Source organism: Struthio camelus, chromosome 3 (genome assembly GCF_040807025.1).
Source record: "Struthio camelus isolate bStrCam1 chromosome 3, bStrCam1.hap1, whole genome shotgun sequence".
NCBI lineage: Eukaryota > Metazoa > Chordata > Aves > Struthioniformes > Struthionidae > Struthio > Struthio camelus.
This window is the reverse complement of record NC_090944.1, coordinates 61054107-61071637: the sequence shown is the minus strand read 5'-3', so window position 1 is coordinate 61071637 and position 17531 is coordinate 61054107. Positions and strand designations below refer to the sequence as shown.

Below are 17531 nucleotides of genomic sequence, written 5' to 3'. Positions count from 1 at the left end.
CAAACAACTATGGATGGCATGGGAAAAGAAAAACAATAAAATAGCATGATAGCATGAAAAGTTGCTTGTGGTAGAAAATAGTTAAAATACTTTAGAAAAGGTGAAATGAATATATGCCACCCCTATATATATGTACATTATTATGTAAATAAAAGAAAGTATAAGATTAGCGTGCTCTCAAACTGATGCTAGAAAGTTTGTATCGGGGCAGGCGGGAAAACCTGACAAACCCTAGCTGCCAGTGCTTTTGATACCTATACAGTGCAAATAGGTTTATTGGCAAAAATAGCCAAGGTCCTCTGGTAGCTGCTTTTTGTTGCACAGAAAGAGGGAATGGATGGAATAAGATTAAAATAATATTTTCCGGTGGTGTTTTATTTTGCGGAAGGTAGGCAGGATTTTGGTATGAAAGACTTACAGGCAAGGATTTAGATGGTAGAGAGAACTGTAGGTAAAGAAGGTATGCGATAGCTAGCAAAGGCAGACATAAATTTTCTGAGAGAGGTGGTTATATTGAAAGGATGAGAAGTGGTTAAAAAAATACAGGTAAGTCTTACAACTTTTTGAATCACTGAACATAATAGAACTGTTAAAAGACTCTACTTTGTCCGGTGATTATGGAATCAAATGGAGATTTTATTTATTGGATTTTTTTTTTTTTTTTAATCAGATGGCTACTTATTGCTGGTGTCTTGTGTGACCATGAGTAACACGCTGCCTCTCTGGGTCTCTTGTGCTTTCTCTTTTAGTAGCTTCTCACGGCATAGCCGAGTCTCTACTATGCCTTGGTAGGGTCCTAGCGTCAGCGGGGCCATGGGTGACAGTAGTTTGGTCAAAATGAAAAAAGAGCAAGGATTATGTTACTGGGAAATAAAGGCTGAGGATTAATGATGGACCTCACAAAGGGCAAAGAAGGCAAGAAGAGACAATAGAGTTTAAAGTGGGTTAATTTAGAACTCTTGCAGTGGGGACTGTTTCTAGTCTGAAGAGTGGTGTCTTGTGAAGCTTTTGTAAAGTATGGAAAATACCTTCCTCACAGAGATGTCGAGACTTATGTTATATGATTCTCAGGATCATTGTAAATCATGTAATTCCTGAGGAAGGAAGTAGAGATTGTAGTCCTTCAGCCAGAGGAGAAGGAGAGAGAGGAGTACCACAAAAATCACAGAATGGTTGAGGTTGGAAGGGACCTCTGGAGATCATCTAGTCCAACCTCCCTGCTCAAGCAGCGTCCTCTAGAGCATATTTCCCAGGATCACAGATACTTGGTAGACTGGCAATCATAAATTGGTTATCAGGTCAGATGATAAGCAGGTAAGCAGGAAGAGAGTGAGAAATCGTGACTTCAAAAGAGGGGTCAGAAATAGAGTGAAGACTGAGAAGTGCATGAGTCGGTTACAGTTTGGGTCAAATAAAAGAAATTAGAAACAGGATTTAAGGGAGAAGTGAAATCAGATAAACTTTCAGTGTTGAAATTAGAGGAACTTAGGAAAGAAATAGGTTATAGTGACAAGAAAAGAGAGGTGAAGAAATAAAGCATTAAAATAGAGGACAGGAGGAAAGAAGAACCAGTTCGAAAAATCAGCATCATGTTTCACAAGATGCAGTGATTGAAAGCCTTCCAAGTGATATAGAGAGAAGTTAATACTGCCGTAGAAGTGGAGAAAGCAAGAGAAGGCAGTGATAGTTCAGAAGCTGGCACTCATGCTGAAATAAAAGGGGAGAGTGAGGCGTGACTGAATGTGAGGAGGTAGTAAGAGGGTGGAGAGAGACAGAAGTGCTTCCAATAACTCGGAGCAGGAGGGTGGAAATGAAAAAATGGGTTGTCAAGACTGGGGTTGAACAGCTGGAAAAGATAACATAAATCATAAAACTGGAAAAATAAGGCAGATATAGAGAGCTGTGCTTCTGGAGCGTACCTTGCTTTGGACAGTAACAAACCAGATTTTAAACTGTTGAGTTGTTTTTTAATGAGCGACTATAACTGGCCATTTACAAGTAAAACAAAATACAGATTCTGTTTGTGTGGGCTTTCTCTGCAGTGGACAGTAGTGCTGATGAGGCCATGATTGATCTGTTGGCTGGATTGGAGAATGATGGGTATCAGATGGGACATGCTAGAACGATCTCGCACCATCGTTCTTTTGGAAGCTGTAGAAATTCTCAGAACAGTGATGATGAAGAAAATGAGCCACAGTGTGAGAAAGAAGAAATGGAACTTAGCTTGTTAATGTCCCAAAGGTGGGACAGTAGCATTGAAGAGCCTGGGCCAAAAAGAAGGTATATATGTGGTTTTGTCTTTTTAAAGTGGTTGATTTTTTTCCCTGCTAGATCCTCCCAGCTCCCTCCCCCGCCCCTGTTTTCAAGTGAGTTATGATCTCCATGATCTATAGAGGGATCTCTGTTGAAAACATTGGAAAAATCCCTGCATGTCTGTGATAGAATGCAGCTGTTCAGCTGGTGCTGTGAATCATCAGTCTTACATGCAAATACGGATGAAAGGCTTAGGTTTAACTAGACCTAAGCTACTAGTTTACTGTTTGAGGAAAAATTGAGTAGCTTTCTTTCCTACAAGTCCACATACGACCATTTTAATTGGAAATTGCTTTTAAAGTCATACCTTGGGTACGATACAAGCATGAGATGTATCTGGTACATCTCCCGTGCCTATAATTTTCACTAAAGGGAATGTTTAAGAGATACTTTTGTGAAGACTGACCCAGAAATCTGATAACTGCACCCATTTGTCTTCGCTTAAATCAAAACATGAATACTGCTCACTCTGCTGGAGTGCTAAAGGTTAGCAGCTAGAATATTTTAAGGCTAAGATTCTTGGAACACCTGCTCAGGTCGTAATGACCTTTTGTCAAATCTGCACTGAGAGGCATTGAAAGAAATTGTATCCAGTTTCCTGTCACCCATGCTTTGGGCAGACCTTCCAGTATTTAGAATTCCATCTGGGAGATGTGAGGAACTTAACACATACAACATTTTTGTTTTCCTTGCTTCAGACATTGTAATTATACTCTTGATTCGGAAAGGAAGAGGAGAGGCACAGAAACACTCAAAATTTTTCTTTCTTGAAGCTATGCAGAAAGGTGGTCTCCTACTTAGAGATACATCATCTATAAAGACTCTTTTCCTGTCTGACCTTTGATTACTCTTTATTTTTCCCCTCACAGTACTCTGAAAGTATTGTACCATTCCTACAGAAGTTGGAAGTTTCCATCTAAAACACTTAATGTTAATCTTCAGTGTAGTGGCAGTTTCTATGTAGAACCAGCTTATATTTTGCAGAATTTATTAGTTCAGGCACAGTTCTGCATGAGTATGACTGTACAACTTCTGGAGTCAAGTAGGACCCTGAAGCAGTTAACAGCTTTTATGCAATAAAGAATAAGAATCCAATTTAAAAACTCACCAGACATGATGAGCTGGCTCAAGTATAACTAGCTCATGTATGCCTACGTTTTTGTCACAGGCAGAAAGCACTGGGAAGAAAGTACATACCAGGTGCTTCCACATGGAGTCAGCTCATGTTTGGAGGGAATTGCAAGTTTTGCCCCACTGTGATCTCTGCAGAATTTGGACTAACTTCAGAAGAGAGCATGGGTATAGCTAGCCTTCACCCAATGCTGCTCACGCATAAAGAGCTAATTTGAGACTGACCATAGATCCAACCTAATTCTGCTCAGACTCCCTATTTGTATTCCTTCCTTATGCATCCTACAGTATCCATACTGTCACTTTTTTTTCTTACTGGGAATTTCCCAGCCTTCCATTGTCTCAAACAGTATATGGTGCTGGAGTAATAACGGGTAGCGACTGAATTAAACATCTTGGGTTTGATTTGCACTGAACTGGAGCTAAAAGCCCAGCTAGACTTGAATTGGTTCTTGAATAGTCGCTCCTACAGGGGTATCGTGCTGTGTTAGAGACAAGTCTTCCTAGAATGTCAAGTGATGGGCTTGAGTGCGGAGAGGTCGAAGCTGTGCTCTGCAAAAGACAGCTCAACTGTAACTGGGCTTGCTAGAATTCACACAGATTTGCTTCGTGCTCAGGATCGTAGCGTAATTCAGGATGGAAGACACATCTGCAGGTCATCTAGTCCAATGGTCAAAGCAGCTTTGGATAGCTCAGGGCCTTGTCTGGTCAAGGTTTGAGTATCTCCAAGGATAGAGATTCCACAGCCTCTCTGGGTCACCTGTCCCAGTGTTTGACCACCTTCGTGGCAGAGAATTTTTTCTTTATATCTGGTTTCTTCTGTTGCAAATTTTATCCATTGCTTCTCCTCACATCACCGTGCACCTCCAAAGCTGACTTTGTCTTCTTTATTTCCACATATTAGGTAGTTGAAGATAGCAGTAAGATCTTAGCTTCTTCTCAAGGATGAGCAAACCCAGTTCTCTTAGCCTCTCCGTACACGTCATGTCCACCAGCCCTCAGTATCTTAGTGACTTGGTTGGACTTGCTTCAGTTCATAAATGTATATCCTGTAGTGGGGAGCCCAAAACTAACACGCTCTTCCAGATGAAGCCTCACGACTGCTGAAGTTGGTTACACTCTTACTAGCAGAGCCCAGGATGCCTTTGGCCTTCTTGGCTGCAAGGGCACACTGCTGACTCGGGTTCAACCTGCTGCCCACCAGGACTCCCACATCCTTTTCCATTAAGCTACTAGCCAATTAGCCCTCCACCTGGACCGGTTCATCAGGTTATTCTTGGGATCAGGTAGGACTTGGGATTTGCCTTTGAAAGTTCCTGCCCCAGCCTTTTGAGGGCCCTCTGAACAGCAGCCCTTCCCTCCGGAGCACTGATTGCTCCTCACTCCCAATTTGTTGTCTGCTTGTGTATACACCTGAATGTGTGTATATATATACATGCACTGCACTCGCCCATGTTTTGGGAACGCAGAAGAGCGAGGACCAAGCTGACTTAGCTCATGGCCACTGTGGACCCAGCTGGGCTTGTTAGTTAGGTCCCTCTTCCAAGCCATGCTGCTTCCAGACTTGAGTTAGCCTAGAAATAATATAGTAATAATAAGATTTGAGTCTGTTGTTCCTGAACTAATAATCGTGGCTGAATCCAAACTGGCTCTGTGCTCAGCACAGTCAGATGTCTATGTTGTTAAGATACATATAATCCATGTCTAGTTAAACTCCACAGATAAAGAGATGTTTTTTCTTCAAAAGTAGATTTCCATATTTGGGCTTTTGCTTTTTAATTCCTGTGACTTCATATCCTTTGTATTTACACCTTTTAAGGTACTGCACAATAACATATTGCTATATCAAACTGCACAACAGTTTGAAATTTTCTTTACTAAGATAGGGGTTTTTTAATCTTAAAAAAAAAAAAAAATCTGAATGTTTGTCTGGACTTCTGTCTTAGAGCCACAGAATAACTTGTTTCTATGAAGAATCGTGTTTACCTCACAATTTATTTCAAAGAAAAATCCAGTTCCACATGGCTTCTAGAGTTGTAATTTGTGGGAGGGACTTGGGATTTTGCCCCCCACCCACCAGTATAGCCACCTTAAAGTCTGATGAAATTTTCAGCTTTTTCTGTTTCTTTCGAGCAGATTTATGACTAAAAATGGCAGAGTAGAATAGTTAACATAGTAAGGGTGGCTTAGAAATTAGCAATAGCAGCTTCTTCAGAATGATCGAGGAGGGATGGAAACGAACCTTCGGTTTCTGTGATTATGTTTTAGTTAAGCCTGCTGAGAGTGAGTTGTTACAGTACAGTAAAGGTTCCTTTTAAAAAAAATTCATTTCCGAATGACTAAATTAAAAGCACATTGCATAGCCTGTTTATCATCAAATTTCAAGCATTCCCAGGCAATGAAATTAATTTTCAGTAAAACTGAAACAAAAATAAGTATCTAAACCCCTTCTAACTTCTTAAACTATTGAGTATTACAGTTTTTCTCTACAAGTTTTAAAATGACTACTTTTGCCTCTTAAAATAATAACATGGAATAATATTTTGAATTTCTCAGTGAGAATTGTAACGATTTGATTTCCTTCTGCTTCCTCAAATCGTACAACCGTATAGCACCAGGCCTCTCTGATTCTGACATTCCCTATGGGTATAGGTATTTTCTGGTAGAAGTATTCCGCGTTGGTTAGTTCTACTGTTTTCTCTAGGTCAGCAGGTAAAAGTATGCATCGAAGTTCAACAGAAGAGGATTCATCTTCAGAGGAAGAAATGGAGTGGAGTGGTAACAATATGCTCCTAACTAATCTCTCTATACCTCAGTTAGATGGGACTGCAGATGAGAATGGTGGTAAGTAAATAGTAAAACAGCTTTGGAAGCTGAACGTTATTTTGGTCACAGTTAATTTTTAAGATCAACTTGCTAATTCTGGAAAGGGTTAATCGTTTTCAATTCTTGTTTTAATTAGGAGGAGGTGCTCTCAACAGAGCAGTAGCAGGCCATAATATCTTCCTTATAAACCAACAATATTTTAATTTTAATGCCCTCTACAAATTACCGGAATTGCTTTTCGTATTGTATTAACAGTCCAAAAGAGGACATTGTTTAATTAGTTTTATGGAAAAGGTAAAGTTAACTTTTTGCTAGAAGTATTTTTCTGTTACTGTATTAAGATATTTGCTTTGCAAATATATTGTTGAAATTAATGATCATTAATGGTAGGACCATTTATTCTGCTAGGATTTTGTTGTAAATTGTGAATGTATTAGTTGTGTAAATCTAGATGGTTAAATTTGCTTTGAGAGTATTTGCCACCCGTGCTAACAATGCAGTGAACCTTTGTTTAAGCATATGCTTCATTCAGTGGATTGCACGTTCACGTGTTGAGATTGCATGAGTTAAAACTACACAGTGACAAGGCTGATGCAGAAGAAACTACCGTTCAATATCTATTAAAAAAGTAATTGACTTTGAGATATCTCTTGTCCTCTCTTTATAACCTCTTGTCTTCCCTTGAAATAACTGTAGTTAATAGAATGCATTCTTTGAGATTAGACAGATACATAAATGTTATCTGTTAATTATACAAGCTACCTATTTTCACCTTTATAAATTTTTTTTGAGAGAAACAATGAAAAAATATATGGATCTTGGAGGAAAAAACCATGTATCTATATCCAGGCTTTTTTCTCAGTTAGACTCATTTTTGTTCTTAGTCTAATCAACAGTAATTATTCCTCTTTGTTTTTGAAACAGCATGTTAGTCCAACTTCACTGACTTTAAAAATTGAAATTTGTGGTTAATATCACTTTGTGCAGAAAATTCTTTTTTAATCTATGGTACAAACTGGATAGCATGAAAACTTACATATGTTCTGCAAGTACATAGTTTCCTGTTGCTGCATGTGCTCTTATGGGTAGGAATGTAGTCCTTTACGAAAGTTCTGTGTTAGTGAACAACTCTTGAAGCTGTTCAATAAAAATAACAGAGGAACACATATTAGTATATAAATGTTTGCATCTTAATATATCTATAAGCAATTCCGTAGTGGGGAAAGTGAGACGTGTGATCTTATTATATAGACGACCGCAACCATTCTTTCATATTCATTGTTTAAAGCGTAGTATTTGCTTTTTCCCTTGTTTTTATGGGTGTAACGGTGGGGTTGATACGTGACTTGATGTACTACTTGCATGATTTGGTTTAGCAAAATGTACAAGTGTAATTTCTTTTTTTGTGGTACTTTGTAACTTAATGTAAAAATGGGTACTTTTGGCTAATGAGACAGTATTGCTTAAATTTTAAAAATACTTGAAGTGTTTGAAATATTTACATGCAAGAGACAAAGAATGTCAACTTCAAGTAAGTTTTACTGTCCAGTTAATGAGACATGAAATAACTTGTACTGCATCAACTTCTTACAATAGGGAATACTGTAAATTCTAAAGTAGTAGATCTCAGTCCAGTTCATCTAAATCCAAAATTCTCTTCCACACACAAATCTCTGTGTCCATAACATCTGACTTACTTACTATAAGTATTTTTCTAGATTTTTTTAAATCTGAATAGTCAGGTGTCTTCCGAGTGTTCCTTATAGCTTCCTTGAACTCCCATTTTCTTCAGTTAATCCTCCTCCTTTGTGTGGACACCTGCTACCCTCAAAGAATCATAGGCTGCATCTCCCAATTGTTTAACAGCTCAGTGACTTCATGTATGCATTAGAAAGCGTTGTTAGCAAAAGATGGAGGCTTCCTTTTATTTTTCTCACCAGGGAATAAAAAAATTGCTAAACTGAAGGCAATCTGAATCTAAGATGATCCCATAATTTAGGAAAAAAAGCCCAAAGGATACCCCATCTAGTACAACAGTGTGCAGCACATGCTTCCAACTCACCCATCACATTTTGTAGCTTCTCTCCCCCTTCAGCTAAAGATGTGGATACATGAACAAACTGCTGTATGCCAGGAGCGTTGTGGTGACGATCTCTGCAGAAGAATAAACTCTTCAAATTACTTGGTGCTTATTGTGGTTATGAACAAGCACACAGTTACTGAAGAACAGTTGTTAATTTGTTAACTACCACCTGCATGCATGCGCTTACCCTACAGTAGATGTGAGGAAATATGACTTTTATCAATGAAAGAGAAAAAGCATCCCATGTATCATGTGGTGAGTCTGCACAGGACAGCTGCCGTGGCACATGCTCCTGGCAGATCTATGTGGGAATGTCAATGCATGGATTTGAATTTATGCTGTGGTGCCAATTTCTCACGTAAGCACCTGAATGGATGGTGGTTTGCTATGCTTTAGAAGTGCAACAAACTGCCTTGCACTTAGCATACAGGAGAGTTAATACACAGTACTTGTTTTAGGATCATACGTTAGGTTTCTGTGCAGTGCCTTGTCTGCATAGAGAAGCAGTCATCTAAGCAGGTTCCTTGCTTTTCAGAGCCAGCGAGTATACATACTTCTCAGGGGCAAAGCAGGATGCTAGCTTTTTTCTAAAAATTGGTCTGTTTGTATTTGCTTATCGGGAAGTGAACTTAGCCTTCTTTCAGAAAACTAGCGTGAAATCTTTGACAAACGTGTGCAAGACTGCTCTTTAGGAGTAACTGACAGAATGGCTGTGGGACTAATGTGCTAGTGATGTGATTTTGATTAGGCAACTCAGTGTCTTGTAGTTGTCATGATCCTAAATGGAATGTAATTTGGGAGAGGTTTATTTCTTCTTTGTGTGGGATGGCCTTCATGAGAATACCATTAAAATGGTTAATGACTTAGATCATTTTTTAAAGGGAAACTAGAGTAAAATTGCTTGTCTTCCATTTCAGACAATCCCTTGAATAATGAAAGTTCTCGAACTCACTCCTCCGTCATTGCAACAAGCAAAATGTCTGTAAAGACCTCAATCTTTCACAAAGATGCTGCTACGCTAGAACCCCCATCTTCTGCTAAAATTACTTTTCAGTGTAAACACACAAGTGCCCTTTCTAACCACGTTTTGAACAATGAAGACTTAGTAGAAGAGCTTTCGCAACCAAACGCAGAAGCAAGACCCGAACTTTCAGTACATCCTCTTACGAAAGAAAGCACTTACGCAGCAAAGTACCCAACATCATTCAGCAATAGTACCCTTGCAGAGAATTCACACAAAGAAAGTAACAAGAAAGATATTCTCCCGGTTTCTTCGTGTGAAAATAATATTTTTGAGTATGAAGATGATATTTCATCAGTGAGCAGACAGATACCTAGTAGAAAGTATACTAGCATCAGAAAGGTTGAAAAAGATGCGTCTTTTATGCATATGGGCCGCCACGTTGGTGACAGCGTGTTGAGTAAAAACTCATTTAACTTTTCCGATTTGAGCCACTCTAAAGGAAAAATATCCTCCGAAGCAAATGAAAAATCCAGCAGTGCAAGTATGAATAGTTTTTTTCCAGCGTCAGTTACAGAAAACTGTGAATTGGTGTCTTGTTCAGGAGGCAGTCGAACTATGGTACATTCACTTGAAAATAACACTGATGAAGGTGGCCTTAATAAGCTTAAAATTAGGTATGAAGAATTTCAGGAGCATAAGGCAGAAAAGCCGAGCCTCAGTCAACAAGCAGCACATTATATGTTCTTTCCCAGTGTAGTCCTTTCGAATTGTCTCAGTCGACCACAGAAATTAGCTCCCGTGACATATAAATTACAGCAAGGCAACAAACAGTCCAGGTTGAAGCTGAATAAAAAGAAACTCGGTTTTATAAATCATCAGGAGCCTGCAAGTGTAAATGATGTTGCATCAGTGAAGGAAAGCTGCTATACACAAGGTAATGCTTGTAGTAACATTCCTGATAAGGATAGTGTTTTACCTAGTGACTTAGTCCAAGTTCCTCTTGAGGCTTTTGAAAACAAAATGCCTACAAGTACTGCTAATTGTGCTGACTGCCAGTTTGGAGATGGACCCCTTGAAACTGAGCAGTCATTTGGGTTATGCGGGAATAAATACACGCTGCGAACTAAACGGAAGGTAACTTATGAGACTGAAGACAGTGAATCAAGCTTTGTCGCGCACAACTCAAAAATTAATCTACCTCAACCCATAGAAAGTATTGAAAGTTTGGATGGGTCTCAGCAGAAGTCTCGAAAACGTAGAAAACTTTCTAAAAAATTGCCACCTGTTATTATTAAATATATTATCATCAATAGATTTAGAGGGAGAAAAAATATGCTTGTTAAACTAGGGAAAGTAGATTCTAGTGAGGAAAGAGTAGTACTCACAGAGGAAAAGATGAACTTATATAAAAAGCTTGCACCTTTAAAGGACTTTTGGCCAAAAGTTCCTGACTCTCCTGCAACCAAATATCCTATTTATCCACTAACACCAAAGAAAAGTCACAAAAGGAAAGCAAAGCATAAGTCAGCCAAGAAAAAAGCTGGAAAACCACAGAAAACAGGTAGTAAAAATATTAAAAGAACTTTGTCTTTTAGGAAAAGGACTCATACAATTCTTTCTCCTCCATCACCCTCCTATAATGCTGAAGCGGAGGACTGTGACTGTAACTATAGTGATGTTATGTCTAAATTAGGTTTTCTTTCTGAGAGAAGCACAAGCCCAGTAAATGCATCTCCACCTCGCTGCTGGTCTCCCACTGATCCAAAAGCTGAAGAAATTTTGACCAACTTGGATAGAGAAGCTTTACTTAGTAAGGGCCCTAATACGTACAACAAGAAGACTGTTAATTCTAGTGTGGGAAAAAATAGTCGAGCAAAAACTCAGGTTAAGAAATGTAAAAAGAAATTTGCTAGCCCTGCTGTGTCTACCAAGAAAAAGAAAAAGATGAGTCAGTCTGACAAAACAGCAGATGATGGAAAGAAGAAACCCAGAACAAAGCAAAGACAAAAAACATCTGAAAAAGCGTCATCGAGAAAGCGCATGGCATTTAAAGATGAAAAAGGAAATACTCGCTCTGCTGCGGAAGTTAAGTTTGTGCTCAAGCATCAAGATCTGCCAGAGATTTCTTACAACTCTGGCACCTCACAGCCACTTCATAATCGGAAGGATAGTTCTCTTCCTGGTTATTCAACAGGATATCTGCCATCAGCTCAGCTCCCTCCAGCACCTGATCCCCAGGGTAATTCATCAGGCTGTTTTCATTCATTGATGGAAATTGATAAGGCTATAGATACACAATGCTTATCTACTCCACGAGAAGACCCGCTTTCGTCTCTCGCGTCTTCTGCTGTGGCATCTGGAAGGGAAGTAACAAAAATGAGCTCTCAGAGGCCCAGGACTCAAAGTGCTTTATTTAGAGTGAAGGACTCTGCTCTCATTCAAAACATATTTGACCCGTGCAGCCACTCAACTCAGGTGACACAGAATGTGCGTATGTCTAAAGATAAGACCTCTGTAAAAGTGGATGAGATTAAAAATTTGCAAAACAAATATTTACCACCAGTTGGAAAATTAAATGAAACTCGCGATCCTTTGGACACGAGAAAGATGGATCAGTTGCATGCCGCTAACTATCTGCATTGTAAGGACAGTAATCCACAGCAGATTTTGTGTTTACCAGATGCATCCAAGCATTCTAATCCTTATTCTTCTATTCTTAAGTCATCTGAGGAAAGCGCTGGGCCACTTCAGTTGCCGAAGAACTGTTTTGTTACCTCTTTGAAGAGCCCAGTGAAACAGTTAAGTTGGGAACAAAAACAGAGAGGATTTATTTTGGATATGTCACATTTTAAACCTGAAACAGTAAAACAAAGGCCTCTATCGGAAACAACCATGCAACCAAAACCCATCTCCCAGTATAAAAACAGGACTGCAGTGACCCCATCGGCTTTCAGTGAAGGCCAGTCTGGCCTAGCTGTTCTGAAGGAGTTGCTCCAGAAGAGGCAGCAGAAAGCTCAGAACGCCAGTGTCACACAGGAACCATTATCGGTTAAGACACAGCTGAGCAGGAGTACACCTTGCCCTCTTGAACAAAATAAAGCAATCAAAAGATCACGGTCAGTCGCATCACCAAGGAAATCTCGTGCTCCTAGGAATACAAAATCTAAAGAAAAAACACCAAAACTTTCCAAAAAGGAGTCTTTAAGCCAGCAGATGAGTAGTCATATTGATCACTCTGTGTCTGATGACAGCCCCATTTTTTTTTCAGACCCTGGTTTTGAAAGCTGTTACTCACTTGAAGATAGCTTGTCTCCAGACCACAATTACAACTTTGATATTAATACTATAGGGCAAACTGGATTTTGCAGTTTTTATTCTGCAAGCCAGTTTGTCCCAGCAGATCAAAATTTGCCCCAGAAATTCTTGAGTGATGCAGTTCAAGATCTTGGTTCTGGGCAAACAACAGAAAATGAGTTTCTATGTCACAGTGACCAAAAATCTGAAGAAGAAAAGCAGCATGCCTCAAATGCAAATAAGTGGATGAGGTCTGGCTCTCTGAGCCCTGAGCTTTTTGAGAAAACCTCACTGGACAATAACGAGAACCACTGCCATAGCCAGCGGAGGAAAAATGTTCATCCTTCAACTTCTAGGTCAAACTCTATAGATACCTCTTGTACACAAGAGACAGAGGTCCGTTTAAATGAAAAATTCAAATTAAATAAGGAGAGATTTCTTAACCTTCCTCAGCCAACCAGCTCAGACTGGATTCAAAGCCACATGAGAAAAGAAACCACTTTTGAACTCTGTCAACCACTTGATTCCGTCAATACCTCTTTTACATCCATATTGTCTTCTCCTGATGGTGAACTTATAGATGTGGCTTCTGAGGATTTAGAATTATATGTTTCAAGAAATAACGAAGCATTAACTCCAACTCCAGATAGTTCACCAAGATCAACCAGTTCCCCTTCACAGTCAAAGAATGGAAGTTTTACACCTCGTACAGCTCACATTCTTAAGCCTCTCATGTCCCCACCCAGTCGTGAAGAAATCATGGCAACTTTGCTGGATCATGATCTTGCAGAAACGGTTTATCAGGAACCGTTTTGCAGCAATCCTTCCGATGCTCCAGAAAAGCCAAGGTAGTATAATAAAGGCGTTTCTGTCTACATATGCTTGTGATTATATTAAATTTAATTTATTCCTTTAAACAATTTTATGCTATAATGTACCACGTATGCATGAAAGATTCTATCTCATGCACGTAAATTTGAAATTCAAAATTACTATACTTTCACACAAATATCCATTTTCATTTATAGTTGTTTTTATTGATTGATACTATTGTGGTAACTGGGAGTCTACCTTGCTTTATTTAAAAAAAAAAAAAAATACTGGCCACATGAATTGCATTGTGAGAAAACTGGTTACCAGGTTTCTGTCTATATATCATCTTGAGGAGTGCCTGCAGTGCAGTTTGGAGCAAAACAATTATTTAAACTGTTTTCTTTACAGGGAGATTGGAGGACGGCTTCTTACAGTAGAAACTAGACTTCCAAATGACCTGCTCGAGTTTGAGGGAGACTTCTCATTGGAAGGTCTACGACTCTGGAAGACTGCTTTTTCAGCAATGACAGAAAATCCTAGGCCGACGTCTCCTCCCCGTTTCGGTCACTCTACTGCTAACAAAAGAGAAGCTAATAGCCATAAAACTAACGAAGACAAAAAAATAGTTATAATGCCATGCAAGTGTGCTCCAAGCCAACAGCAGGTTCAGATGTGGCTCCATGCCAAAGAAGAGTATGAGCATTTCAAGAAATTACCTAAGAATCATCCTGCTGAGCTGGAAAAGGCAGCTGAGAATTTCAGCTCTACGGTGTTGTCTGAAGAGCAATCTGTAGGTGTGGTAAAAGCAGCTAAAAACTTAAGTTTATCTAGCCTAGAAGACGAAAGACCTATTGTGTCTACACAAGATTCTCCTGCTTCGGTGGCAGGTCCTGCAGCAACGCAAACCAAGGAAATCCGTGATAAATCTGTAAGCGCTATAGGAACTTCTATAAATACCAGAAGTGAGCCAGAATCCAATAAAACTCCATCTGAAAGCAAGACACTTACTGCTTCGACACTAGAACATGATGATGAGGAGGAGGAGGAGGAAGATTATTATGTCAGTTACAGTTCACCAGATTCGCCAGTGCTTCCTCCTTGGCAACAAGTAGCATCTCCAGATCCTAAGCAGTCCAGTTCAGAAGACGCAGACTGGAAAAGTCAGGATCTTATTTTGTCTTCTGTGGAAGAAAATGACATAGCACCTGTAGGAAGTGCGCAGAACTCTCCATCCACCCAAGAGAACATTAGAGTGGCCTTTGACACGCCTCCGTTTCTGGTTGGTGAAGATCACAGAAACTCAGAATCCATTTGCCTACATAGTACGCCCATTGTGCAGAGAAAGAATCAAGATGGAGTACCTGAAGAACTTGGTTTTACTCCTTTATCAACAGGTAAGTGCATTAAGTAAGCTTAATGAAACACAAAAAGTTTTCCTGCAAGTGATAATAAAGATGTTATATTTCATTTGACATAACGAGAAAATGCCTGCATCCGCATGAAAACGTGCTTAAAACTAGGTTTGGAAAGGAAAAGGCCTGCAAATTATTGTAAAAGTAACTTTAATTATGAAACTAAGTCTAGAAGGAAAACACGCTTGTGCTTTCTGATGGTGTCTAGTATCTGAATTTTGAAATGCTGGTTGAAAACATAATTGCAAGTGTACAGTATTTTTGTTTTGGGGGGATTTTTTTTTTAACCTTGTTGGCTAAGTTGCTTAGTTTTTTTCCAAACATAGTTTCAACGTAGAGTGTAAGTAACATAGCAATGCTCGAGGTAATCCAGTGAGGTTTAGTGTCTTACTGACCTTGTTCTGTACGTTCCTAAATGAATCTAAACACCATGTTATTATATCATAATTGTGCTTTGGATAGGGCAGAGAGTAATTTGTGTTTGTAATGTTAACCGAAAGCCTCTGGTTGTTTCCTGCTTATTGTTTAACGTCTAGACAGTATTAGGGGAGCTAAAGAGCTTTGCACTGCTGTATGTTTACAGAACCAAAAACCCAGAAACTGAGTCGTAAGAGAGGCGATAATGCTGATGGTCTTCGAAGAGTGCTTTTAACCACACAAATGAAGGTAAATAAAAATTGAATGTACAAATGTGTTTTTATTACATTGCATGTAAGTGTCCCTTCTGTTTCTAATACTTAGACTTATTTTGGACTTTTCTTTTAGAATTCTAAAAAAAGACTAGCAGTTTTCTTCTGTGTTGTTTTTTATATATGCGCCTCTGTGTGTGTGTGTGTGTGTGTTTATGTGTGCATATTAGTTTTCAGGCATTGTTCAAGCATTTTCTGGAAAACTAGTGGGCAGTGATACGATAATGGCACTGATATGCTGGCAGAGTACAAAGGGAATGGCTCGCATAAAATGTCACACTTGCGTGACTTCCTTAGCATTTCTGCTCCTATTAGTGAAGACAGCCTGCTGGGCTAGGTGCATCACTGGTCTGACATGTAGGGTTGGTGTGGGGTGGGTTCCTCTGTTTTTAACATACTTGGATCACCCAGTTCAACCAGTACTTAAGCATACCCTTAACTAAGTACCTGGAAAAGTGCTGTCTGAAACAGGCTATTTTGCTGAATCGTTGCTCAAGAGGGAATAGAGACTTACTGGTTCCTCTGTCCTCAGGCCTCTAAGAAAGGCGATGTGAATTTATACAAAAACTGAATGTCAGTATTTCAGATTGCCTCTTGCTTTGCCATGAGGTTTCATTAAAATATTCCTGAAAGGCAGAATGGTACACCTGTTGTCTTCCTGCTGAAAAATGGCATGAGGAGATAGTGAAAGCCTCCTCTTAGTAATTGTAGTATAGCATTTAAATTTTTGTTGATAGATTTGTATTTAATTTTTACATTATTGCACTTGAATTTAGCAACGTATAGATTTTTTCAGTGTTTTACTGTGGGTATTCTTCTTCAACAGAATCAGTTTGCTGCCCTCGGTGCTCCAAAGAAAGACACTTCTCAAATTGAAGGACCATCTTTAAATAACACTTACGGTTTTAAAGTCAGTGTGCAAAACCTGCAGGAAGCAAAATCTTTACATGAGGTAACTTACCGTTACATGTTGTTGTACGACTGCTAGACGTTATTATAGGAATAGTTTATCAGACCTGTTTTATAATGGCAGAATTAAAAAAATCTTTTCCTCCTCAGTCCTTCCCTGTCTTAAATTAGTCAGTGTGTGATGTCTGCAACTTGAAGTAGTTGCTGTACTAGTTGTAGCTTGATCTCCAAGTGCCTTTATTTGTTAGCATTGAGCTAAATTTCACAATACTTTTGCTGAGAAGGTAGTCAGCCTCGTTTTACAAAAATATATAAAGCTAAGGGAAAGATAGAAGTGAGAAGGAAGAACTAGTAAACTTTGTATAAAACATTACTGAAAAAATTAGTTGATCTTAACTTTTATGGATCATTTCTTTAAGAAATGAGGATTCTGGCATCAGCCCCTCCCCATATCTCTACATGTTACCCTCTGGACCTGTTGGCCACTTTCTACCACGTTTAGCAGAATGTTAGATGTCTGAAAGAGCGTTTCTTCGTCTTTCATGTAGATCAGTGTTCGGTTTGAGAAGAGATCAAAATCAGTGCTAGAGAAAGGGATGCAGTGTGAATACAGTACTGTTGTGTTTGGCTGCTGACTGGCTGGCTAGCATGTGTGCGCTCACAGGCCAGTCACCACATCCGTGGCTTGGGGTTAGCTCTTGACCCGCTTATAAATGAGATGGGGAGATAGAAGTTTTATGTGCTGAGTAGATGACATACGAGAAATTGCAAGGAACTAATGATACTGTAGGAAACGGAGATACGGTTTAATAGTAAAATTTTATGGTGTTTGTAGTGATTCAGGATGCAAATCTAGAGGAAATCAGTCTGCCTGCAGGGTGACTTACTCAGAAATTTTTTATAATTCTTTACTTTCCATTGTAACCCCCTCAGCTACCCAGTAGTCCAGTTTGTCAGCTATGTTATGCAAGACGGCAAGGCAACAACATAGTGCCAGAACATTAGGATGTACTGTTTCGAAGACTGTTTTTAAAAAGGGAAAAAAAAGTAACAAGCATTTTCTTAATGCAAACCCTTCTGCAAAAATACATGCCAGA

At 39.2% G+C, this 17531-nt stretch overlaps 1 protein-coding gene across 4 annotated transcripts in view; it reads left to right on the top strand.

Moving 5' to 3' along the window:
• Positions 1 to 17531, top strand: part of REV3L (REV3 like, DNA directed polymerase zeta catalytic subunit) — a 128037-nt gene that overhangs the window by 71921 nt on the left and 38585 nt on the right. For all 4 annotated transcript variants that reach the window (XM_068938052.1, XM_068938055.1, XM_068938054.1 and 1 more), the window contains exons 11-16: positions 2043 to 2280; positions 6149 to 6288; positions 9271 to 13459; positions 13833 to 14818; positions 15420 to 15502; positions 16352 to 16477. In XM_068938052.1, coding sequence (XP_068794153.1) covers positions 2043 to 2280; positions 6149 to 6288; positions 9271 to 13459; positions 13833 to 14818; positions 15420 to 15502; positions 16352 to 16477 — 5762 coding nt within the window. The remainder of the gene's footprint in view (positions 1 to 2042; positions 2281 to 6148; positions 6289 to 9270; positions 13460 to 13832; positions 14819 to 15419; positions 15503 to 16351; positions 16478 to 17531) is intronic.